At 43.0% G+C, this 27,857-nt stretch overlaps 1 protein-coding gene across 16 annotated transcripts in view; it reads right to left on the bottom strand.

Annotated features, from left to right (window-relative positions):
• Positions 1 to 23,071, bottom strand: part of LOC308093295 (transcriptional repressor p66-alpha-like) — a 31,015-nt gene extending 7,944 nt beyond the window's left edge. For 3 of the 16 annotated variants that reach the window (XR_013933873.1, XM_080439596.1, XM_080439602.1), the window contains exons 1-7: positions 22,909 to 23,070; positions 12,417 to 13,003; positions 9,183 to 9,318; positions 6,884 to 7,012; positions 5,646 to 5,735; positions 4,497 to 4,622; positions 3,278 to 3,490 (exon numbers count right to left, since the gene is read on the bottom strand). Coding sequence is in view for 15 of the 16 variants with exons in the window: in XM_080439596.1 (XP_080295722.1) it covers positions 3,278 to 3,490; positions 4,497 to 4,622; positions 5,646 to 5,735; positions 6,884 to 7,012; positions 9,183 to 9,318; positions 12,417 to 13,000 (1,278 nt within the window). In the remaining variant the exon portion in view is untranslated. Of the gene's footprint in view, positions 1 to 3,277; positions 3,491 to 4,496; positions 4,623 to 5,645; positions 5,736 to 6,883; positions 7,013 to 9,182; positions 9,319 to 12,416; positions 13,004 to 22,531; positions 22,830 to 22,908 lie in introns of those variants that run through there. The other 13 variants (XM_080439606.1, XM_080439603.1, XM_080439609.1 and 10 more) reach the window with 12 other exon arrangements.
• Positions 23,072 to 27,857: the final 4,786 nt, after the last annotated feature.

The raw sequence follows: 27,857 nt of genomic DNA, 5'->3' as shown, positions 1-27,857 counted from the left end.
CACAGCGCTAGTTATCAACTTGGTTGGGACAAACATTCTCACACCAACCCAAGTCTCAACTTAGCGTCCAAATCTAACTAAAATGTATTAATAATCACACTAAACACTAAACCTAAACAGTGCCTAATTATTGAACCATCACTAAAATGGATTAACTTCACACAAAACGTATGCCTTAAGTATATAGTAACAGTGCCTATTATTTAACATTACACAAAACAAATGCCTAAACATAACCATAGGTTATGTAACAGTACCCAACCTTGATTAATATTAATTAACATCACATCAAACCAAACCCATAATAAATATAATATCAAATCGCTTACTGCACATTATTGCACATGCATGTACGCACTTAAGCATGTATGCCATGTTAGCCACGTTCGGCACAGCGACCTTCTCACCCGAGCGAGTCGGCACGCCTCTGTCGCACGCCTCTGTCGTAACTGTTTTTTGCCCAACTACTTCCTAACTTAATGTTAGGGGCTGTAGCAAAGAGGTTCTGGCTGCAGTCTGTTCTCACCAAGCGGGGCAAGCGTTCCGCACCGGTGGGTGAGTGTTTTCCAGGCGAGCATTCCTCACCTGCGGCGGGAGTGGTCCGCCGCCGGGGGCGAGAGTGGTCCGGACCGTCCGGTCAAGCGGGGTGAGTGGTCCGGTCAAAAAAAAGGGGGGCGAGTATTCCGGTTACCTATACCATAGGTGTTTGGACAAGAAAATACAGCCTACGCAGCTGCAGCAGCACTGGTTCAGGGGGTAGCGTGGTCATCTGGGATACCGAAAGGTTCCCGGCTTGAAGTGTCCTTGAGCAAGACCGATTGAAGGCCTAAACTGCCACCTAAAATGCCACACCAACAGCCTTTTAAAGTAGGTCCGTTTTCAATTAGCCTAAGTCAAGGGTTCCCAAACTTTTCAGGCTGTGACCCCCCAAAATAATCATATTTGAACTGGGGACCCCCCCCCCCATCCTGACAAGCACTTGGAATTGTAGGAGTTGGGGCATTACATTTTAGTTTGACTCTGTTCCACAGATAATGTTGGCCTCTTTCTTGGGTAACATTTGTCAAATGTTTGACCATTTATAGTATAGTTTGTCGTTTACTTTTGATGTAGTAATGGTCTTATTATTAGTTTATTTATTTATTTTCATTTTAGGAGGTATTAAAAAGGTCTTAAAAATCTGTACATTTTCACTTTAGAAATGCACAGATACCCTGTATACACTTATACTGTATGTTGGTTTTTGTTCCTAAAATGTTGCACATTAACCTAATCATCTAGGCACCCCCCCCCCCCCCCCCCCAACATAATTTCCCCCAGTTTGTGAACCGTTGGCCTACCACCAAAACATGTTATAGCCTAGTCCAGTGGTTCTCAAACTTTTTCATGTCAAGGACCCCCAAATGAATGATGTATTTGGCCGGAAAAATATTCGAAATGTTCACATTTTGTCAAGATGTTTTGAAAAGAGCAGATCTACAAGCTGGGGGTCCCTGCCCGGACCCCACGTTGAGAACCACACGGGCCCAGTCAGCCCAGCCAACGTGGCTGCAGTGGATCTGCACCTCTGCTGCAATGTCCTCCGATCCGCTCTAGCACTGACAAGACTGCGGTGTCTGAGCTGTTCCGTTTTGAATTCCTATTCCCTTCCCTCTACCACTCGCCCTTGCTCGGAGGCACAGAAGACATTGCCATAATACTGTAAAGGCTCCCTCTGTCATTTGTAAACTTGACCCGAGTCGGCGCTGTACTTGGTCCGCTCTTTTCCCGCCCTCTCTCTACAGTATACCTAATATATTTTAAGAGAATAGCCAATCTAAGCACTCACAACATGGCACAACACATTGTGAGCTTGTTGTAGATCAGCTATTTCCGCATTTAAAAAAAAAAGTATAACATTATTACATTTTGTCAGTAATTGTCAGTAATTTCTTTGTATATTCAAGTTATTATCTGCCCTGTGCATTTTGTAATTATGAAGCCTACAAACCAAACAGAAATGTAAATTGTATTCCAATGTTCAAATGGCAAAAAGCACAATTAAATCGTTAATCGCAATTATCTGTGTGACAATTAATCGTCAACTTAAATTGTAATCGTGGCAGCCCTAGCGTAGGTAGGGGGTAAAAAGAAGCGAGGGTACCAATTATTATAGACCCCTGGGGAACCCCTGACAGGACGTGAACGACGAACACAACCTAGTTCTCCTCTGCAAACTGGCAGGCGGCAATGACAGAGAGAATGATATCATGCAAGCAGGAACGCAGGAAAAGTAAGAGTTGCTTCTGATGCTGTACAGTGTACACTTTGTGTCTTTATAATCTGGGCTTAGGGGAATTTAATAAGTCATGTGGTTCAAGTCAATGACTAGACAATGTGGTAGTGAATGTTGAAAACGGGACATTTTGGGTGTTTTACAGTCGGGACTCGGGACACAGCTTGAAACGGGGACATTTGGTCACCCTAAAACAGCTGCTAGCTAACGCCGTATGACTGCCCACTATCAACTTACCACTTGAACCCCAACATCCCTATTCTGGGGGGGAATACAAACCAAAAATAGCCTATCTACAAGCTTACAACGCGTTGCAAGATTTGGTGTAGACTGAAAAAAGCGGCCCAAGTACAGTTATAACTCAGGTTCAGTTTACTAGGAATATAGAGGATTTAAGTGTTAAATTATTGCGGAGGGTCAGACGGCTCACTATCCAACCAAACAATACTGAAACCACTTGTATAACGGACAATGACTGACAATGTAAACAAATGTTATGATGTCGCAAATTGTCAACATATTTTTGCAAAACAGCCATGTACTGACACTTGCTCTTCCCAAAAAATGCATATGTTTTTACACAACTGGACCACAGAACATACATTCCCAACAAGGAATCTATCCAGAAACAATGCCAGTGGACATTTTACACATCGTTGCTGTCTGGCAGAAACCTCGTAACTCTATATTTCAACTTTTTTTTGTAAATCAATACCCTGTTTCGTCATTCTACATTGTCACAGAAAGTACCCAAAAATATGAGCTTGATATTTTTTTAAACAAAATTGTGAAAGTGATGAAGTGTGTATGTGGGTTTTATAATATACTGAACCAATGAAAAGTATTAACAACACTAAATAATAACAACATTAGATCCATTGGAACACAGGTTCCTTTTCCCCCTCAATTTCCTGAAAATGAACGGTTTTGGAAATAGTTTTCCACCGACAGCTACGACACGTTCTGTCGTGTTTCACCTTCGGCACCAACAGCTCAGCTCACCTGTGTGATATTGACCAGCAGGCTGGCGTTTCCAACGCTGCCGACTCGGATGAGGCCTGACTGGAGCATGCCTCTCTGGTTCAGCCCGCCTGGCGCCAAGGCCCGGGGCGCCAGCAGCAGAGGAGGAGGACCTCCCGAGTCCCCGGACGCAGCCAACTGCTGCTGCTGCTGCTGACGGAGGGCCTGGATCTGCTGCGGAGACACAGAGATGGGCTAAACAGCCACACAACAGGAGAGGGAGGGAAGGAAGGCCGGGGACGGTCAAGGGTGGACAAACATACGCAGCGAGGAGCGCAAGCGGCACCGCAGCAATGGACAGATACCAAGAGAGGAGAGAGAGACAGAGAAACCCAAATTAGCCTCCAGCTTGGTACAGTGTACTGCAATGTAGTGCATCGCTACACACAGTAAAAGTCCTGAGTGTTAGTCTAACTCTGAGAGTGTACACACTCTCAGAGTTACAAATGCTTAAATGAACACATAAATGAACACACAATTGTGTGAATACACAAATGTGGAACTGTATCCAAGAGAGTCAGCGGTTTAAAGCGGTAAAGACCTGCACAATTAATCGTATTGCAAATTTGCAATCATGAAACTTGGCAATTAATTCAAACATCTTATTTGGTCCATCATTCTCACCGAGGCACAATAAAAAAAAAGATAGATAGACCCATTACACACCATTTGCCTAAACGATATAGCACTGGTAATCAGTGCTAGTGTTTGTTCAGAAAAAGCGGTTTCCGTCTCTTCAGCTCATTACTAAACAAAAAATAAATTTTCAGGTTGGGATACCAATTAGATCCAATCAGAAGAGAGAACTCATACAGCATAGGATAAACAAGTGAAATTGAAAGTGACGAAACAAAATATAAAAACAATTAGCAGATAAAATTGGAACTGGAACACTAACACTGAAGGAGATACATGATGATCTTTGTGGGGTTCTCTCTCGTCTGCTGGTTGGATACAATTGCCTATGCCGGCCTGAAATTGTATTTTGCGTTTACTATAGAGCTGAAGAGATGAGGGAGACTGCTACTACTGAACAAACACTATAACAATGATTACAATGAGATCTATAAACCTTTTTTTCTACAAAAAACACATCACACTCCCAAGCAATCAGGATAATCATTTTTAGCCATGATGGCTCAGCTCTATAACATGAGCAACAACAATGTCAACGGTACACACATCACACACAGTGGCTCACCTGTGACCCTCTGACCAGAGGTGGCATGATGATCTGGGAGCCATGTTTGGATGACATCTGCAGCAGGCCGCCTCGTACCAGCGGAGGAGGGATGACGGTGCCTGAGCTCCTGCCTGTCACCATCTGCTACACAAGTAAAATTATCACCGTCAATACACAGTTAACTTAACTTTCAGTTAAGCTAAACTCAGTTACATTTTCAGTTTGCCAACAACAAGATGGTGACTAATAACGGCGTGGCTTCATGTGGATCGCGGACTTCATGTGGCCATTCTATGATGTCAGTATAGTATGTCAGTTGTCTATGTACAGTATACATCTCGACATAATATTCCATATTTGGGCAACGTTTCAGCCCTTTCTGTCCACCATTGACTTCCATTATATATTAGAGTTATATACGTATAAAACATTATGTGAAAGAACATGAATGGAGTTACTTCTTTGCCTATTGGTAGCGTGCACAAGCCATTTGGCGCTGATCAGTCCAGCGGTTTGCGAAATTAGTCATCACACACACACACACACACACACACACACACACACACACACACACACACACACACACACACACACACACACACACACACACACACACACACACACACACACACACACACACACACACACACACACACACACACACACACACACACACACACACACACACACACACATTTTCTAGAGGGCTGTGCCTCCTTCAGAGCCACACCGTAAAAAAGGTCAGGTCAAGATAATCCTGTCCCAACTGTATAATTTACAGTTTAGGCAATTAGTAGATGCTCTTAACCAGAGCGGCAAGGTAAACACATACGTCAAATGCAGAGAGACCGTGTAGTGCCTCAGTAAACTAGGCTCACGAGTAAACCTAGAACCTAGCATCAGTCTAAACAATTACTATCAAAATAACAATCTGCACATTGAAACTATAGGATACCAGGTAAACAGTGAACCTAGCATCCGTCTAAATAACCTGCAATCAAAATTTTAAGTACGTTTTAAGTAACAAAAACATGAGAACAAAGGACCACGGTACTAGTCATAACTAGGTCATGTGCTACGGGCTAAGGTGGAGTCTGATGACGCTAACGTATTCGTGTGTGTATGTGCGTGTGCATGTGAGTGAGAGAGTAAACGTGTGACACGTACGTATCCACTGACCTGCTGGGAACCTTTGTTACCGGTGATGGTTCCCCTGATCAGAGGAGGCGGAGCCACGGAGCCGGACATGCCTGAGGGCTGAGAGGCAAAAAACTATTTTCAATTAGGGTCGTCACGATAATCACATTTTACTTGACGATTAATTTTCACACAAATAATTGAAATTAGCGATTTAATGTTTAGTTTTTTGCCATTGAACATTGGAACATATGAATAAAAAAAAAACACATTTGTTTGGTTTTTAGGCTTCGTAAACAAAAGTTGCACAGGGCAGATATGACAATTAACGTACATGTATAAAGAAAATCACTGACATGTTTAATAACATTACACGTTCAAAAAGGACGTTGAAATAGTGGCGATAGCCAAACCCGACGCGTTGTGAGCTCAAACCCGACGCGTTGTGTAGGTTATGCCATTTCTGCTATTTTACTAAATCGTTTTTCAACACGGAAAAGATTGAGAAGATTATGCAAAAAAAAATTGCTAGCAGGAGATTATGTAATAATTGTGACAGGCCTACATTCAACATGCCAGTGTATACATGAATAATGTCTCTGTCAAAATGCTGTTGTTTTTCGTACAAGGAGACCTTTGCATCTGACCGCATCTGATGGGTGGGCCGCGAACGTTTTCACGCTTCAAGTGGGTTCTGAAAAGTTTTGAACAGGCTGAGGGTAGACCATGATCGTGTTTTGTTTTCTTGTCATGTTTATATTTTTATGATGCCCCCAGGGGGCTGGAGGATGGACATCACTGGGTAGGACTACGCCAATAATTAGGCCTACTCTGTGTCTCCTTGTTTCACCGCTACACCGCTTCACCGTCTTTTATTCAGTGGTGGAAAAACTACTGACATTATTTACTTAAGTAAAAGTATCAATACCACAATGTAGAAGTACTCTGTTAGAAGTAAAAGGCCTGTGTTCAAAATGTTACTTGAGTAAAAGTACAAAAGCATTGACTAAAGTTTTCAAATAATTGTAGTGGAGTAAAAGTACAATATTTGCCTCTGAGATGTAGTGGAGTAGAAGTAAAAGTATTGAAAATGGGAAATACTCCAGTAGAGTTAAAAATTCCTCCAAAGCGTACTTAAGTACAGTACTTGAGTAAATGTACTTGGTTACTTCCCACCACTGCTTTTATTTATAAAATCCACCCTGATAATGTCTCCTTTCTCCTGGGTTCAGAAAAGGGTTGGGTGGTGCTGGCGTGTGATTGGTTACCTTCTGCAGGGTGTCTTTCTGGATCTGACTCTGACGGAGTTTCTTCAACAGCACCAGTTTGGCCTCCTCCAACCTCAGCTCCTCCTTCAGCTGCTTGATGATCCGCTCCCGCTCCTCCTGAGTGCTCCTCTGCACGCACGCACGCACACACACACACACACAACATTGAAACGGCACTTAACACATTGAGTGCCATAAACGAAAAAAAGTCTCTTCCGTCCTCTCCAATGATAGATCTGGAGAAAAAAGGGCCATATCTCCATATCTTTTTACCGTGGTGAAAACAAGCCATTTTCGAAATATTAGTGTTCCAGTCGTTAGTCGGGACCCTCGACCATCACGCACACACCCTTTGTTTACATCCGCGTCCTCGTGGAGGCTTCTACAGCTCTAAACACATCGGTGTAAGCGGTAAGAACGGTTTAAAAAACCTCTGGCACTTGATGTGTTAAGAGTCGCCGTCAACAGAAAGGTATGACAGTATGTCCGACATCAGGAAGAAACTCTTATTATTGTCGCTGTTGGGAAGATGTCGCTGTCGGGTATGTCCTCTATTTCATCTTTTTTATATTGCTTTTTCATAAATTATCGAATTAATGTCCTATTTTTAGGTGACAGCGTCACGCAAAAAGAAACAAAAATTGCCTATACCTACAAGCTGGCTGGCAACACGTGAGCTTATTTCCCGCCTGACAGCGAAGATATGCTACATCAGAGGTTCTCAAACTTTATCGTGCCAAGGACCCCCAATAATTGATAAATATTTGGCCGTGGACCCCGATCTGCAAATGTTTTGTGCCAGGAACCCCCAGAAGATTTATGTAAAAAAAAAGGAAATCTTCAATATAAAAAAAAAATAGCAGATTTACAAGCTCGCAGCGCGGCACAAAGTGACACACTATGAGCTTGTAGATCTTCTATTTTTGAATAGCCAACGTATACATGGATAAACTAGTTAAAAGGATTGTGATGCTGTATCAACTCACCCCCCCAGGACCCCTGGGGGTCCCTGAAGCCCACTTTTAGAACCACTGTACCACATACATACTGTAGCTAACTGTGTGGGTGTGTGTTCCCGTTTTTGCTAAAGAAACCGTACCGCACCCTTGGGGTCACCTCTGCACAAATGTGATGCGTCAGCAATTCTAAACAAATAAATAAATAAAACTGATAACAGAGGTGCCTTTATGTGTAGACTTTCGTCTTCATGTACCGTATGGTTAAAAGTTGGGTTTGCACCGCTCTTAAACGGACACTACCAGTGTTGGAAAACAAATACATAGTTTTTTTTATTACTTAAAAAAAAGGAAGGGTAGGTGATATTTTTTGGTTAAAACAAAATGTTGTTAAAAGGTTAAAGCTCTATATTGTGATAGTAATCATAGCTATAGAGTGTTTGTTCAGTAACAGGAGTGTCCCCGTCTCTCCAGTTCGTTGATAAACAGAAAATACCTTTTCAGGTGGGTTGCAACATTTCAGCCCGATCAGGAGAGAGTACCCCTTTATCAGCTTCATTCTTATAGTGTTCCAGTTTCAATTTGTATCTGCTCATTTATTTGTGTGATCACTTCCAATGTAACTTGTTTAATCTGTATCCTGTCCCTGAGTTCTCTATACTGATTGGATAAAATTAGTATCCTGACCTGAAAATGCCTTTTCTGTTTAACACATTCCCTGCCAATCAATCACGTAGATCTACTGTAGGTTAATGCAAATACAACCGTTCACCGCCAATCACGTAAATCTACGTTTTTCAAATCAAATAATAATATTTTAATATATATATATATATATATATATATATATATATATATATATATATATATATATATATATATATATATATATATATATATATATATATATCTCACAGAACCTCACAAAACCAGGAGATAACACGATTTTCAAATAAGACAGTATATAATAGGGTAATTAATATAATATAAAATACATTTTCAGGTCAGGATACCAATTGTACCCAATCAGGAAAGAGAATCCAGTTCCATTATTTGTCTGCTCATTTGTGTGCGTTTGTTGAATCACTTCCGATTTCACTTGTTTATTCTGTAGCCTCTGTGAGTTCTCTCTCCTGAATGGATAACATTGGTATCCTGAGCCGTTTACAAAAGAGCTGGAGTGATGGGGAAAACCCCTGTTACGAAACAAACACTGTATAAGAATTGCTATTGGAATATAGAGCTATTTAAAAACAAAGACCAAAACAAAGATAACTTACACCCAGAGTATGGCAAAGTGGACAGGCATGTTATTTTCACAGGTGTGTGAATATTGGTCTTACCATGAGCAATTCCGTATCCAGCCCCTTGAAGTGGCTTAAGCCGTTCATTGGTGGACTAGGGGAGGAGTCATTATCAGATAGGATGATTACATCATCATCATCAGAGGATGGCGGACGCTTCTCCCTCTTCACGCTACTGGACACAGGACAGACACAGACATGTTATGATGAATTTCATTACCATTCCCAATCTTGAGAAGTCACGATTAAAGAAGCGTAATTATAATAACAGGAATTGAACTATCTTGGACTACAGAGCTCAACCAATACGGACCAATAGAAGAGCAGGGAGACTAAATGCAACCGCCCCAATTGTATACGTTATATTGTATTAACATACTCTACCATACAGATTGGACAAAATTACATTTTATTAATTAAAAAAAATTACATAGTGAAGTTTTAAAACCCTATTCCAGAAAAAAAAAAAAAAACAAGCGGTAAAAAACAACCAAAATACAGGCTAAAAAAAATACAAGCTCACAAAATGTTGCATGGCGACATGTTATGAACGTTTTAAATTTTTTTCAAAGGTTTCGCCTATAATGACAGCAGGGGTCAGTCAAAGGGGCACTGATCAGGCTGAAACCTTTAGAGTCATACATCATAGATATGTCATAAACCAGTGGTTCCAAATCTTTTTAGCTCGAGACCCGAGATAGAGATAGAGACATGCATGTATGTATGTATGTATGTATGTATGTATGTATGTATGTATGTATGCATGCATGTATATATTTAAAAAAAAAAAATGTATATAATTCTTTTGAAAAATGTTTTAAAGTTCAAAACAATTATCATAGATACCAGTGTTTGGGAAACACTGTCCTAGACAACTGACATGACAGGCTGATCACACCGTTCCCATGTGCATCCCAAGAGATCCACATTGGAGCCACACCGTTCCCATGTGCATCCCAAGAGATGCACAGGATTCAATTTGTACTGCAGTTTGGCCTAAAATGCCAACTCTGGGGTGAAAAGGGCATCATTAATCATGCTTTTCTTTCCACCAACCGTCAAATCCTCAAGTGTTAATTCAACTCTTGAGGGTCCATTTGGTTCCACTTGTACACTCTCAAGAGTTGCAGAAGGACAAAAGAACACTGAGGATTTGACTGTGTGCAATCTGGAAACACATCGGCAAAAATCCTTTGAATTTGCCTCCGAGGGCACCGTCCAATTCCCCGTGTAGAGACTGGATGTCGGCCCGTTTACTCTCCTTCAGCCCTCCTCTTCCGGTGGTGCTCCTTTGTTTTCATTCCTAATAACAACAACAACTCTACACGTTGTAAAGGGAGTCGCCGACAGATTCAGCTGCAGAGCTCTGAACCGCTCTTGAGAGATTAGACTGTGTGTAACACAGCCGGCTATTCCAAGACGGTTCAAAATTCTCATGAACATGTGGGACTGGGACCCATATCGACCCGAGGTTTGTGGGAAGACAATTCAATTCAATTCAATGCGTATTAAGTCATATTTCCAGAGGAGGGCGGGGTGGGGGGGGGGGGGGTGCGAGAGACACATTAACAGGACCCGTTCCTTATGTCTCCATTATTAATTATTACACCGGTCAGCACAAATAATGTCCCTCTTATCTACTGTACGTAGACACGAGAAGGCTGTTGGGATTACGTGTGTTAAGGAAGGATATAGTACACGTTATGATAAGTACGTATTGTTAATGAGGGCTGCCGTTTCAACCTGCAGAAAATGGAAGATTTTCACAACACAGGCGAGAAAATAACGTTGACATTGATAATGAATTCATATTAACATAAGCAGCGGTAATGGAAACTGCATGCTGGTGACTGGAAAAGTGAGGCCTGTCTCTCTTCCACCCTTGCGTGTGTGTGTGTGCACGTGCGTGCGTGCGTGCGTGCGTGCGTGCGTGCGTGCGTGCGTGCGTGCGTGCGTGCGTGCGTGCGTGCGTGCGTGCGTGCGTGCGTGCGTGCGTGCGTGCGTGCGTGTGTCTCTCTCTCTCTCTCCTCAGGGCTTAGCGTCATCATCACTTCCTGTGGATTAATCACTACTCTTCCAAAGAGGTCACATGACCTCAAAGTCATTATCACGTGACACCCCCCCCCCACCCCCCCTCCTCCTCACTTTGTCTCCCTCCTCCCCTCCCTGTTCCTTCCAACTGGTGGTAACCATGGCAACAGCTGGCTAGAACCGGTTTTTGTGACACACGGACGGGCTACATTTTGTGTGAGGGAGTTTTTTTTTTTTTTTTTTTTTAGGGTTCAGGTGCTGGAGTGGGGAAAATGGAGGGACAGTTGTGAGAGGATAAACTTTAGGAACCCGTTTGGAAGATCAGCGCCCCCCCCCCCCCACCCACCACCCACTCCACAGACTAGGCTGCACTCTATGCAGTGGGGTGACCCTTAGGCACTTTCAACCTGGCGTCACTATTTTGGGCATGTCATTAAAGCGTTAAAAAAATAAAATCTAAATAGCAAAAAAAATAACACATTTTAACGTTCACCACTATATATAGGGCTTAAGTAGTTAAAACTGGGGTGGCCATTCTTTTCGGGCACACGATCACGTAACAACGTTTACCAAGGCTGGCCTGATCGCCCAGTGCCAGACAGTGAAAACCAGCATTGCATTATACTAGGCTGCCAATTAGAATAAAGCATAGAATAAGTTAAGGATTTAATAATAAAACCTAACAAAGAATCACAATTTAATAGAATTAATTTAATATGAATAATAAAGCTAAGATAAATTTTAAAAAAAAGTACAACTTCAAAAAATAACTACTTTATAACGTAATTTATCCTGGGCATTGGTGAAATCTTTTTAAATCGTCTGTTTATGAACTACCAATGACAGCCTCTGATTTGCTTTTGCTATGTGGTACATGGGGTAGACATTAGACAATGGAATTCACTCATCGGGTACTGGCTCTTTCCCCAAGGTGATCACTGTAAAAGTGATATTGCACAGATGAATGTGAACAGTAGTGACTGACACTCAACAGACTTTGGACCTTTCACCTTGAAGAGGATTGATTGTGGTGATCATCACTCCACAGTATTTCTTTCTTCTTTCAGTATTATACTGTATACCGTACTGTATATTCATCACTTGGCATTAGAGTAGAGCAATTAGGGATGGTTATATTGCCCCAATGAAACATTTAGTACAAGATGTCCTGCTTGTTAATGGGCATTAAGAACAGAACAACTGAAACGTTTGGCGGCTAGCATTCCTGAAGCCGTTCCTCACCCTTTGGCGGCACCACTCATGTCCATCGGCTGCTCCCTCGTCTGGACTTCCACTTTGATGGTGGCCTTCACCTCCCCTGCGGCCAGCATCCCACCGGACACCCTCGGCTCCGGCGGTCGCAGTCGGCTCCTCGCGTCCGCGACCGGCGGTTCCGTCTTCACCGCCCTGCCGGCCCGGTCGCTACGTTCAGTCCGATTGTCCGGGCCGGGTTCGGCCTGCTGCGGTCTCTGGTGCCGCTCCGGTTCTTTCATCAGCTGGGGTATGGGTAACACTAAAGGGGGCGGGGGCGGGGGCGGGGGTGGCGGCGGCGGCGGCGGCAGCGGGCCCTGCTCGGGTCCGGGCGGCTGCTCTCGCTCAGTCTCGGATCCCGTCCTAGTTCGACTCTGGCCATCCTGCGCCAGTTTTGGGGTTTCGGGTTCAGTTGGCGGTAGGTCCGGGGGCGACGATGGCGGGTCGTCGTCGTCAAGTTTGGGCTTCTTGCAGTCCGTTTCGGCAGCGGAGGGTTCCGTGGTCGGGGGAAGAGGCACCTCCCTCTCCAGGGCCCTCTTCTGGCTGCGCGTCTGGCGAACAGCCTCTTCAGACATCCCCTTAACAGACAAGACGACAGATACACATATTAGCCTATATCATATCTCACAATGGTTTTCCCTTTATTTAAATAAAAGTATTTTTGTAATGTTTTAGAATCTGCAATCATTTAACTTAAACCCTATATACTTCATTTGACCAGAATCCGCCAGGGTTTACATTAGGCCCCCTCCATTTGTCCCTCTACAATAAATCTCTTTACCGAAAAGACCCGATCTACAAGCTCACAAATCTTCGCCGCAGAACAGGAACGCTAGGGTTCATGTGGTTAAAAAGGTCCCTTTGTTATGAGCTGGTTCGGTTTATGCCCATGCAGTACTTGTGCTAACTGGCTAAGTTACCAGGACATGCTGTGCCACACTCAAAATCTAAACTACATGTTAAAGTACACAAACGATATCTAGGCCATCTCACCATCAAGGCCACGGGGTCTGACATCTATTCATGGCCACCAGGGTTATATGACCTGATGAAGGCCCCATTCACCCAAAACACAAGTGTTTTTGCTTCCAGTAAAACCGGTACTTCCGCGGGGGGGGATGAGACAGAGGGGGGGGATATATATGAGTGAGAGTGAGAGAGTGTGTGTGTGTGTGTGTGTGTGTGTGTGTGTGTGTGTGTGTGTGTGTGTGTGTGTGTGTGTGTGTGTGTGTGTGTGTGTGTGTGAGTGAGAGAGAGAGAGAGAGAAAGAGAGAATAAGCGAACATTCGGCAAACATTCACATTCACTTAAAATAGCAGCTCTACCTGCGCCACAACATGATTGTGTACACACTACACAGGTTGTGTGAGCTTGTAGATCGGCTATTTTCAGCAAAAAGGTTTGGTGTAGGGGGGAAAAAGGGAAGGGGACCATGTAGTATAGTACCCTGGGTGACCCCTGTCAAAAGTAGTAGCCCCAAATTGCACAATGAGCAGCCTCAAATGTAATACAGCTGCCATGTAGGAAGGGAGACATCTATGGGTAGAGATCTCTTACATTTGTCAATCCTCCACACACAACTGTGGCCACGTCTTGTTGTGGCAGGAACATGCTGAGATAATTGGTGTTCAGCAGCGGTGGACAGTAACTAAGTGCATTTACTCAGTTACTTTGCGAGAATCCAGTCCAACCCAGAGGTGCCTGGAAAGCGGACTTTAAACCGATGATGATGATTTACTTGAGTACTGCACTGCAAGTATGTTTTTGGAGTATTAGTTTTTTTATTTTTAGGAGCTGATGACTTTCACTCCGCTTCCTTTCAAATAGAGAGATATTGTACTTCTGACTCCACTATATTTCTAGGAAGGGACTCTTGAGACCGAAACGTACAAAAATATATTATGAATTACCCATTTCAAATAGTGAAAATAGCCAAAAGGTAAGGTATGCAATTGTGAGGTTTTTTTCCCCTTCTTTTTTTGTTAAAACCACTGAAGCCATATACACTTCTGCATACGCATCGCAGTATTTTTGAAAATGTAATAATAAAGTTTATCCTTACTGTACTGTGTGTGTATACAGTATAGACCAATTAAGACACTGTTTTCACAAGGTCTGGCCCGGGGTCCCAAAATAGAACCATGTTCTATCTTTGGGACCCCGATCTACACTGTAAAACGAATCTAACTATGAGCGTTATACAGACCCATAAGGAATCCATCTGGACCCCTGGGTGGTCCCCGGACCGGACGTTGAGAACCAGTCAACCAAGCTATCCAAAATGATGCAAGAAGATTTATTGAATCTGATGTAAAGCACTTTTATGTGTACCTGGGCCGATACAGAAGGCTCGCAGTCACAGAGCACATAAGAGAACCGAAGTCTGACATCACCGCCGCTATCCCCCTGGGGCACGGAGTTATTTAAAAAAAAAAACCCATTGAAAATAGCATAGGGTCTCAATAGCATTGTGGCATATAAAAACTGTGTTCCAAAAATTAAACAAATGAGCCCGGTGATTTTACACATATGGATATGAAGCATCAACTGATGGCAAAAAAAAGCACAAATTTATCCAAAAGAGTAAGAAAATAAATGTAATGAAATACATTTTCTCCAGACACAGAATAATCAAATGTTAGCTCAATATCATGAACGACACAGTGTCACAGAATCGCCCAGGCTGATTTGTTTATTTTTTGGAACACAGTTTTACTTTTATATGACGCGATGCTAAGATGACCCAATAGAAAAAACTACTTGACCCAGGGGATAACGGAGTGACGTCAGGACTTTGATACTCCATTACCTCTAGGTGTTAACTTCATCTGAGACCTGAGCTAAAAGGTTTGACAACACGTCCGTTGGCCCACAGCACGGGTCATAAGGAGACACAGTTCGTCTTGTTCTATGTATGCAACCAAAACCTTGGTGGATTGAACGAAAAAATGTAGGCTGCGACAGCCAACACATTACTCTGATCAGAAACACAGGGTTGATTTCTAAACACAAGCAACAAAAAAGGAAGCCTGAGTCATGGAGTCATGTAAAGTTTAACGTTAAACTGAAAGTAAAACCAATTTTATATAGCAGTGTGAAGTCCCTGAACATATTTAAAGGGCCACTTCACCAATGTTTAATAGGAGGAAGAAGTTCATGCATTCTATGTACAGTAGGCTGGCAGCCTTTGAGGATGAGAGCTTGAGACACAGAATACACATTTTCAAATCGTCCACACAAGTGAACGATAATGTCTGGTTTATACACATTTACAGTGTTGCACACTAAAAATAGCCGATCTACAAGCTCACGGTGCTTGTAGATCGTTGTGTCAATGTTTTGACCTGGTAGGACGGCTATTTTCGTTGCGTGCCACCCACAAGCAACTAAGTATAACTCAGGCTTACGGTTCAGCTTGGTAAAAATACGTTTCTTGGGGTGAATATAAATATATAAACACATTACAATTTATGTATGCACAAAGGCGAATAGCAAACACAGACATAGATACCGTAATAATACTAGAAACCACATCAGTAGCCAGCCGTGTCAGTCACACAACAACGCTACTTTGAGTTGGAGGACGTATTCAATCCCACCAGATGTTGACATATCAACATTAGTGGAGACTTGTGGCTCACTCACTCAGATGGTTGAGGGATTGACACTGAAAAGAATGGTTGCACTTGCGCACGCACGCACACACACACACACACACATGTATACATAACCATCTTGATGCCTGCCAGCTACCCAGATGCTGTCTGGTCCTAATCCCTGCGTGGCTCCCAAAACCACACACAGATCAACACAGAGTCTCATCCATAAAGCCAAAAAGGTAGACCAGACTGTGGTGTGGGGGGTGCTGGGGGGAGGGGTGGAGGGGGGGTCTGAAGCTCAAAGCTTCACGGTTCACAGAGTAGAAGTAAGTTCAGCACTTCAGACTGAACTGAAGAATCGATAAGAGGGACACCAGGTCCAGAACTTGCAACTGGACTTGCATGGCCGATTTTTGGGGTCCAACACGCATCCTGATTCCAGAGAGTCTTAGACCACCGATTAACCAATATTTTTGACTGATATTTTGTAAAGAAGTGCAAAAATCAATCGTAATCCATTTGGAAAAACTTGAATGACTATTTTCAAAAACTTTTGAAACCTTGTTTTGAACATTTTTCACCTACAGTGACATGCCCCAAAATTGGGACGCCAGGTTGAAATTGGGACATGTTGGCCAGGACCGCTGGCCCGGCGGTCCGGGCACTTCGGCTGCAATGCAGCCTGACAGCGTGTCGCGGGTTCGAATCCCGATCCCGACAACCTTTGCTGCGTGTCACTCCCTGTCTCTCCCCATTTCCTGTTTATATACTGTATTCTATCAATAAAGGCAGAAAAAGCCCCCAAAAAAAAAGAAATTGGGATGTGTCGGCTGCATAATAGCCGATGTCGTCAAGAACAGTCCTATAACAATAATGGCCGATACGTCGGTCTGGCACTACTGCTATTGAGGGACGTCGGACGAACGAAGACTGTGCACAGTCACAATGCGTCCTGTGTGTGTCATATTCATACAGGCCACAGTCTGGGGCCCTCCATGAATAAACACTCCCTCCTCGCTTCGCTCTGGCCTCCAGTCTGCCCAGCGACGCACCACAGGAAGCCATGTTTTTTTTTTGTTTAAAAAAAAAACAAGAAATAGACCATCATTAACCCTTTCAACCCGGGATACTTTTCAGTGACACACACACATAGAAGCCATACACACTTTTCCCCGCAACCTCCTCCAACCACCCCCCACCCGAACGGTTATGGCGGCAAGCATAAGGCACACGCATGCAACCATATTGTACCTGTACAACACACACACACACACACACACACACACATATAGAGGCCAATCATCTGATAACAGAAAGCTGACTAAGTTCTTTTTTTTTTGTGTCAAACACACTGTGACATCACTGAGACACACATGACATGACCCTTCCCAGCATTCAGTGGGACACACAAAGCACTTTTCCAGGGAACCGGTTTAAACCGGTTGGCTAGTGTGTGTGTGTGTGTGTGTGTGTGTGTGTGTGTGTGAGACTGTGTGTGTGTGTGTGTGTGTGTGTGTGAGAGAGAGAGAGAGGCTGAAGCAGGTTTTAACCCTTTAAGTGCTGGCATCTACAATGACAGACATAATAATACAGCGTGGGGGGTGGGGGGGTGAAAGTAGCAGAGCTGGATCAACGACACATGGCGTTTTGGGATGGGACGTGGGGTGGTTGGGGGGGGGGGGGGTTGGGAGGGGTCGTGAGAGTAAGAGAGGGGGGGGTGCATAGTTGTGGCTGTGATGTTGAAGAATGGTGATACTTATCCTGACGTGGATCACTCTGGATTCTCAAACGACGTGAAACTCAGGGATGATCGCCCTGCTGCCCCCCTCCCCCTCGTCATACCACTCCTCCCCCCCCCCCCCCCCCCCCGCCCCCCTTCGCGACCCCTGGTGGACGTTGACCCCTACGCTCCTGTAGGAGAGAGTACTTTATCTTCCTAACAGGGGAGACCCAGACCTGAATGGCTGACAGGTATCAGGTTTCATCTCCATGGCAGCTCTCATACATCTACTTCTACTCAACCTGCCACGCACACGCACACACACACACACACACCAAGATGGCGGAGGAACACCCCGAAGAAGAACTTGCATGTAACCACAATCCCAAATTATCCCGCTATCCGAACCCACCCTGTATACCCCACATCATCACCACACTGTATACACATCGACTATTTGAAAATAGCCGATCTACAAGCTCACACGCTTTGTGATGCGATGCGTTGTGAGCTTATATAGATCAGCTAATTTCAAAACATTTTGGAAAATGTGAAAGATTTTAAATATTTTTGAAACATTTTAACAACACAAACTCTTGTATGGCCATTGGGGGTCCCTGGCCAAAAATATTTTCAGATGGGGGTCCACGGCCAAATACTGATTAAATTTGGAGGTCCTTGACATGAAAACATTTGAGAACCACAGCTTTACATTACACAGCATTCAAGTGAGTCCAACTCAACTTGAATGTCTGTACCCTACTTCCCAGGTCTTGAGACACAGCCCAGAAAAAAAGAGTGAGAGAGAGATAGACCCGCGTATGGTTTCTGAAACAATGTGGTCGCTGTCTTAGCACTCAGAGCCAATTGTGTGACTTTTGAGCGCATGCATCAGTGCATGTACAGTAAGTGGTGTTGCTTAGAAGTCGTTTACATTTAAAAAAAAAAAAGTAAAGCAACTTTGGGTACAGAGAAAAGCGCTAAATAAATTCAATGTGTTATTATTATTAGTCCTATTTAACAGCGATTCATCTCGACCTTTTTAATTTCAGGGGTCGCAGTTTGAGGTCACGGCACGGACCCCCATTTGATGTAATCTACACTGTAAAATCCTCAGTGTTTATAATTTAACTCTGAGAGTGTACAAATGCATTTCCCCACGTTGACAACCAGTCCAGCACATCACATGAAGCCTGAGTTATACTTGGTTGTGTGCCATGTCACACAGCAGATCTCACACGTTGTGAGCTTGTAGATCGATTTTCAGTATTTGACACTACTAGCGCTCAACTAAGTATAAGTCACCTTTATATTCTATGACCATTTTATACAGTCATTCGCAGCCCTGATGGCAGCCTTCGTTACTTATCCAGCCTGGGAAAGTTAAGTACCAGCAGCACTATTTTTTATATTGCCGTTATTCGTCGCGATGCACCAACCTAACCAAGGCAAATTCCTCGTATGTGCAAACATACCTGGCAAATAAAAGAAGTCCGATGCTGGAATGTATCACCCAAGCATCACCTGAAATAGCATTTGTGAGTCATTCAGCTATCGCTATTAAAGCTACAGTCCAGGACGTAATTTAACGAATAAAACATTATTTTAAGCAATCTGAATGGTAGAGTACAGTATATTAATACAATATAACTAATACATCTGCAGTGGTTACGCTACGCTTCCATTGAGACAATTACAACCATAGTGTCGGGTAGGAGAGAAGACAGCACACATTAGACACTAGATTGCGTTGTATCTTGAAGTACATTGTTGCAATTACCTCAGTTTGCCGGGAGAGCGAGACAACGAACATAAAACGTACGGATTGTAGCTTTTTAAAACTGATCAGAATGCTAGTTTCATACTTGTGAGCACGCTGTTTGCTCAATGACTGACCTTCACCCTGTGAAAGGGTATTTCTGCACTGTACAGGGCTCTCCTAAGAGTCCTAAAACTGTATTCCAGTGACACTGCACTAGGGGTGCAACTATACTATTAAAAAAAAAAGACATGTATAAATTTTTTATATATCAACAAACCGATTAACCACATAATAAACCCTTTTATACTTTTATACTGAAAATTAAAACGCCAATCTACAAACATTGTGAGCTTGTAGATCTGCTATTTTCACACAGAAAGGTGCTTGATTTAACCCAAATAGGTTAGATTAAATAATCGATTTTTTGTTATAATCTATTAAATCGATTAGTTCGATTAAATGTTGTACCCCAACATTGCGCTGCCCTGCTCCAACTGGCTGCACAATGACAACTTATATAATCGGTTAATAATGGCAACTTTCAACATCTCCAACTAGCTGTGCAACAGAGGCAGGTACAATTCATTTCCCTTCTATGTTTGATGCAGTCATGGAGGGGTTATCAAACTAGTGACCTATGACCCCTGGCTACAGCAGCTTACAGCCTGGCCAACCGCTGACCCATTCCAGAACAGTGGCTTATTGCACAACTACTCTGGAACACTCTTAGTATGTAATCATTGGAAGCTACGAATACAATAATTATACAGTGCCTGTTGAGTCAGATAAGAGCTAGTTCAACCTACCTCAGGTGTACCCACATAGAGGTAGACAACTCAAATCTCCCGTGTGCTGCTGATGGAGGTATTTATAACATGTAATTCATTCATTGGCATCCAAGTCTATACGAGAATTAAAGTAAACGTAAAGGGAAGTCCTCTTAACTAAGGACAGCCAGGATCCTGTTCACAATACCCAAGTGACAGCAAGCGTCGATGCAACCATGTGACTTATTGTCATCAGGAACATAATACCTTTCCATGGCATTGTTTAGATCAACAACTGCTTGCTCATTCCAGAATTCCCCCTAAAAAGATGGCTAAAACTGTTAAGTCAACTTATAGTAAACTATGTTACCACAATACTGTTCTCCAATCAACATAGTTTGCACTAACTTGATCTCAAGGCTCTCTCTCTCTCTCATATCACTCACTTTACAGTCACATAGCCCTCACAAAAACACTAATAGTAACAATGCACACTAACTTTGTCCTGCACATTCATAAGGTAAATACAAACTTAATGTATTACTTTCCTTTTTCCTGTCTTTTGTCTGACGAGGAACAAACTCTCCTGAACAAAACAACACAAGACTTCTGGTCCACTGAGAAAAAAAGAAACAGCTTTGCCAGATTTAATCAAAAACAACACTTCACTTCTAAGTAAATGTAAATAAATAAACAAACAATAGGTTTTAAATTGTTCACAAATGGACAACATTCGTCTTCATAAAATAAAGCCTGTCCTCTTATTCTTCCAATAACGTCACAACAACAATGCCTTCCTTAATGATATTCTCTTATTTTATATATAGACTACAGTTACAATAAAAGTATCCTCACGGCTGTATAACTACACATCTATTACACAAATAACAGCATCAACAATGTCATTCCATTGTTTTATTTCAAGGAGACGCGGCGTTGAAAACTACTGTCACTGTACCGTGTAGTAGTAGAAGAAGAAGAAGAAGAAGAAGAGGTGAAATAACGTGTGTGTGTGCGTGCGCGCCTGTATGATTGTGTGCGGGCGTGCCAGTGTTGCCATGTCCGCTTATTATAAGCGACTTTGGGGTTGTTTTTCTGGTAAGTTGCTTGTAAATATTGGTAGTTGCAGGTTGCGTTTTTTTGCCTCGTTTCTAAAGTGTAGGCTAGTTGCTTATTTTGGGTGCGGTTTCCTAATGTTTAAAACTGTTTTTCTCAAACATTTTCATGTCAAGGACCCCCCTAATGAATATGTATTTGTCTGCTTGCGGACCCCCCCGCCCATCTGAAAATATTTCATGCCAGGGACCCCCCCATTCAAGATTTGTGTTTTTAAATAGCAGATCTACTAGCTTGTAGATTAAATAAAGGGTGAAGGGCTCGCGCTTCCTTTGGGCTTGTTTTCATAGACCCCGTTGCTTGTTTCTCTCACAACATCTGGCAACACTGGTGCGTGTGCGCGTCTGCGTGAGTGTGTGCGGGCGGGCGCGCGCGTCTGGGCTGAGAGGAGGAAGAGTTTGTGTGAGTGTGTGTGAATGTGTGTGTGTTCAGCTTTAAGAGGAGGAAGACTAGGGTTTGTCACAGTGAAGTAGAGGAAGATTAGCCACCAGATAGCAGAACCAACAGTGGTGCCACGGGGCTTAAAAACACCATCCATCCAACACATCCACAAACTACACTCACCCCCCTTTAAAAAAACACCTATAAACCCAACACACACACACAAACACACAGCAGCATGTGCAACCAGCCGGCTTCTCCATTATTGAGACCACCTCACAAGATATAACAGCATGTTTATTAGCCTGGGAAAGCTAACGTTAGCTGAGTGATCGAAAACAAAACAACAAAAAAACACATCAACCCTCTCTTCTTCTTCTTCTTCATCACCCAACCCCCCCCCCCCCCCCGGTCACTAGCTGGCACCCGGGTCAAAGTCCTGTAATAAAGCCCCCCAGACAGAAGCATCCCACTCTGGTAGTATAGGATGATGATGGTCCACAGATTCGGGCGACCACCAGCAATAAGAACCGACCGAGTCCTGCATTTTAAATGGTCGGGTCGAGGAGGGAACAAACTTTCAACATACTGTCCCAAACTCCTCCGTTAATGTCGATTATGTTTACCTGGGTTCATTCACTCTCGAGGCAGAAAGACCGTCGGAACTCGTACATTTTCAACTACCCGACTTAATAATCCTCCACGACAACCTAAACCAACCGACCGAGCCGATGGCGATTTGCCGATAAAACAATCCTTACCTCATTCAACGAACTCTGAAAAAAACGAAAACGCCGAATCCCAGCGTATACCAAGAAGTAGTTCCGAAATAACAGCACATTATGCAAACATCATGAGGAGATTAGTTAGTGTGGCCCAGGAGGAGAAGGGAAGCCACCCCTCCCAGAGCTCAAGCTTTGCCTGTGTGTGCGGGTCTGAAGAAGTGTTACTTTTCAACAGCCCATCAGCTTCTATATCGTCACACAGAGGAGGTGGTGGAGGAGAACCTGGCTGGCTCCTCTCTCTCTCTCTCACGACGAGTCCGAATCAACCCCCCCCTCCCCACCAAAAAAAAAACCCGACGATCCACGGCAACGAAAACAACTTGGCTTCTTTAACACCCCCGACGTCAACTTACTCGGTCGATCCGTCGTCGCCCGATCCTCGTATTCTGGTGGTCGACCCAGGAATGTTTCCCTGTAATTATAACCTCGATAAATCGTTGCTTTTTTTTGAGATCCTGGGGATATCCTCTTTTTCACGGCCCTCCCCGCTGCCGCTTCTGTTGCCAAATAATGCGCCTCCTCGACACACATGGAGCCGTTGCGTCCTCGTAGTGGGCATGCGCGCCTCCAACATACCAGGGCGACCTAGGGAACATCATGTAACCAGCGCTGACCACCACCAAGGGCCAACGCTGCTCCCCACGCCACACGTTGCCAGGCCCTGGCTAGGGAGCCCGGGGCCCCCTCACAGCCAGGGGGGGCCCGGGCTCCAAGGGGCTCTATGATTCAGGGTCGCCCCCCCCTCGAGTCTTAACTCACATTGATGACTATGAGGTGCATGATGATGATGAGGGTCTCAGGACTGGGGGGCCCTTAACAGCTGCGTGCTCCCCACACACACAGTGCCAGGGGGCCCCGGGCTCCAAGGGGCTCTATGATTCAGGGTCCCCCTGGCCCCCTCTTATAGCTGTGTGCCAGGCAGCCGCTTAATTGGTAGGCCAGTGTATTCTCAACCTTTTTTAATTTCTAGGACCCCCAGTTTGATATGCATGATTAGCACACAGACCCCTAGTTGATATAGGATAAAGTTTGTTTTAAATATCTGGGACCCCAATCTACACTGTAAAATCCTCAAGGGTTATTTTAAATGAGACTCTCAGAGCTATAGACCTGTAAGGGTCCAATAGGACCCCATGGTGGCCCCCAGACCTGACATCGAGAAACAGTGATTTAGGGCTATACCAATTAATACTGCACACAACCTCCCAAGTCCAAACAACTAACATGCTTTGAGGAACACTGAAACAAACAAACAAGACACATCATCATCTCCAGTTGGAGACGTAAAGCCAAAGTTTCTCTCCATGAGGGGAGATTGGGGGTTGGGGACAATTCTAACAGGTAAAGCCTGGATGCTTTGTCAGTCTCATCCTTCTGTTCTTTAAATAAATGACACAAAGAAGATGTTGCTGTGTCATCGAAACCGATTGTTCTCTCATCTCCATGTAGGCTGGCTGGTCCTATACCTTCACTCAGCCTTGTACCAGAACAACACAATATCGAATCAGGTGACAATATCATATCATTGATGTCGGTCAGAAACCTCTTATCTCCATATTTTCCGGACCCAGGGGGTCGGGCTTACATGAGGCTTTGAACCTGTTTTCTCCATATACATGGGCATAGTCACTTTGTCCTTAGGCCCCAGCCATAAAAGTCTGTCCCCCTTTCGTCCATACATGGGCATGTTTTGTACCTGTTTTCTCCATACATGGGCAAAAAACAGGTTTTGGTCACTTTGTCCTTAGGCCCCAGCCATAAAAGTCTGTCCCCCTTTCGTCCATGGCATAGACACAGGCTGACACGTCATGTGAAGTCTGGGTCTGGCAGAACCAGGTCTCCTGGTCTTGTTTAACTTGTAAATGAATGCCCTACTTGATCATACGACAGTGTCACACAAAAGTATCAAAATGAGCAGATCTACAAGCTGGAAACGGCGCGAAGCAACGCGTTTTGAGCTTGTCGATCTGCTATTTTTGGGTTTCCAACCACACATGAGGACATTTTATTATTATTTGGTGTGCTTCCCAAGGCTTATTTAAACACCCTTTTTATACTTCAGCTATTTGAAAATAGCTGATCTACAATCGCACAACCCTCTGCAATGCATTGTGAGAAAAAAAAAATAAGAAAAAAAATCAGTCAAAGTGTTTAAAATTGTGTGTGTATAAAGCTTTCTCCTATCACAGCACTCATACAAGTTGTGAGAACCTCATATTGGTGGAGTCCTTCAAGAATGACTCAGAGATTCACAGTGAAATGTCATGTTATCAGAAAACTGAACTGGACCACCTGGCATGTGGGCTCTATGATCAACTACCACTTTATTTGGAGAATATGTTATAATATAATATTGCAAATAACAGATTTAACACTTATGGATAGGCAATGTTCAGCTAAATGTAAAGTTTTGGTTGTGTCTCTTTGAATAAGGGGGACACTTATTATTTTGGATATGTGCTCAGTGTTATGTTTGACCCCCCCTGAAAAATAATAAATGCTTTTTTTTAATTTTATATTATTCTTTTTCATCTATCTCTATCAAATCATTGACATATCAGACTCAATCAATGGGGATAAGACATGTCCATTCATGTTGGCCGAGGGCTGGTCAGATTGGAGTGTGTGTGTGTGTGTGGGGGGGGGGGGGGGTATAATGGCCGCCCGGCCGCAACAACATGACAGCGTCAACTTGATCTTCATTAAGTACTGTAACAATGTAACAATGCAGGAAGTAGCTGCTGCGCCGACGATTAGACTGGCTCACTATTTGGCAGGAAACGACTCCTCTCGGCGGCGTCCGACCGAGACACAAAATGTATCCTAAAACTTTTCACTCACTTACCACCACTTATCTCTTCTTTCTCACTGTTATTGTACCCATCTGTCGGCGGGAGGGGACATTTAGGACAAGGACACGAGGAGAAGTGGAGAGAATAACGATGGCTGTTTGTTTCTGCCTCGACACGAGCAGTGGTGGAAAGTAACTGAGTACTTTTACTCAAATACTGTACTTGAGTATTTTTTTAAAGTATTGGTACTTTTACTTGAGTATTTCCATTGTCTGCCATTTTACACGTTTTACTGCACATTACAAAGGGATATATTGTATTTTTTCCCCCACAACATTTATTTGGTATCTACCCTGGAGAGATTGTATTTATTAATAAATCAACACATAAATGATGATACCATTTTAACAATAAGACTTGATCCCATTGATCATGGGGGAATTTACAAGCTGGGTAGCTTGTAAAAACAAATAAATAAATAAATGAATTTTTACACACACACACACACACACACACACACACACACACACACACACACACACACACACACACACACACACACACACACTATCTGCAAAGATACACATTAATGAATCAATAATTATAATTCAGTAATAACATATTCCCGAATAACCATTCTGCATAACAAGTAGCCTACTTTTACTTGTGTTACTTTAATGATATTTTGATACTAATGCTTTTGTACTTTTACATGAGTAATATTTTCAATACAGGTCAGGACTCTTGTAACAAAGTATTTCTACACTGTGCACTACTAATTTACTTAAGTCAGGGGTCTTCAACATGTTTTTCAGGCCAAGGACCCCTTAGCTGAGAGAGATGAAGCAGGCACCCCCCACTTCATACTGTATACAATATGTTGCAGATTAAACCTTTTAATTGATTTCATAGATAGCTTCATATACTTGTTTAACAGCACTATCATTTGTTACACATTTCTTATTTGTTACACATTATCTTTTATATAAATTTGTTGGATTCATTTTAATGTGTATATTTTCAGACATTTAACCACTTAAAACCTCTTAGTAAATTTGACCATCAGCTCTGTACTTGGTCGGCTCTTTTTTCCCTCTACACCAAACGTCTTTGCCGAAAATATCTGATCTACAAGCTCACAATGCGTCGCAGCACAATTCGTTGTGACCTTGTAAATCGGCTATTTCTGGGCTGGCACATGTTCCCCCCAGAATAGGGATGCATGATTAATGTAAAAAAGAAGAAAAAGAAAGAAAACAAATTCCTATCACACAAAGATTTGGCGGCCCCCCTGTGGTAACTCTGAGGACCCCCTAGGGGTCCCGGACCCCCTGTTGAAGACCCATGATTTAAATAAAAGATCTGAGTACTTCTTCCACTACTGGAGAGAAGTCAATCAAACTGCTCTGAAAAAGACAGTGGTTCTCAAACATTTCAAGCTCCAAAATAATCACATTTCAACTGGGGACCCACCCTGACAAGCACTTAGGAATTAAGACATTCATTTAGTTTGACTCGGTTCCGCAGAAAAATATGTGTGCCTCTTTCTTTGGTAATATTTGACAATTTGGCCAATGTTTGACCATTTTTAATAGTACAGATTGTTGATTGTTTTTCATGCAGTAATGGCCATTTTATTTTAGAGGTATTAAAAAGGTCTTACAAGTTCTTAAATTGTCACTTTAGAAATGTGCAGATACCCTGTATACACTTATACTGTGTGTTGGTTTGTTTACTGTTGAGTGAGAAAACAATGTAATGTTGCACATTAAGCAAATCATCTGGGGACCCCCCAAAATCCTCTGGGGACCCCCCCCCCCCCTCCCCCTCCCCATATTTGTGGGTCCCAACCCACAGTTTGAGAACCAGTGGTCTAAGACATAAGCCCACTATGTTACATCCTGTGTTGTCCTATACGCCTGATTAACTGCTGCAAATCCATACATTATTTCTCAGTGATCCACTATGTGCACCAGTAGTTTCAATGTATTGTAGACCAATGTCAGACAAATGTATTTCATACAGTATACAATTGTTGCAGTCCAGTCATGCTGTCTAATGGAATACTAAAGTTCAATAAAGTAATTGGACTTACTGGAAACACTTAATAGGAATAGATCCAGGTCAAGACCGTTTTTAAGTTCAGTGTTTAGATATTTGATATTCATTTGATCAGACACACCCCCTTCCAACTTAAAAACTGTCTGGGCTGCTCACAAAGGCCTCAGTAGACGTTAAAATTACCCAAATGTTTGTAAGTGAAATATCCCTTTAAGATGTGCTCAACAAGGATGTAAGCTCAACTTCAGTCAAACCCGTAGTGTTAAAGGTGCTGTTGATATTTCTTTGTTAAAATAAGTGTTAAATAGCTCTATATGCATAGTAATCATTGATAATGAGTGTTTGTTTAGTAACAGGGGTCTCCATGTCTCTCCAGCTTTTTAGTGAGAACAACATACGTTTTCAGGCCAGGATACCAAATGGATCCAATCGGGAGCTAGAACTCATAC

The sequence above is a fragment of the Gymnoscopelus braueri genome, assembly GCF_963280865.1.
Source record: "Gymnoscopelus braueri genome assembly, chromosome: 10".
Taxonomy (NCBI): domain Eukaryota; kingdom Metazoa; phylum Chordata; class Actinopteri; order Myctophiformes; family Myctophidae; genus Gymnoscopelus; species Gymnoscopelus braueri.
The sequence above is the reverse complement of the archived record's forward strand: the minus strand, read 5'-3'. Positions and strand labels throughout refer to the sequence as shown.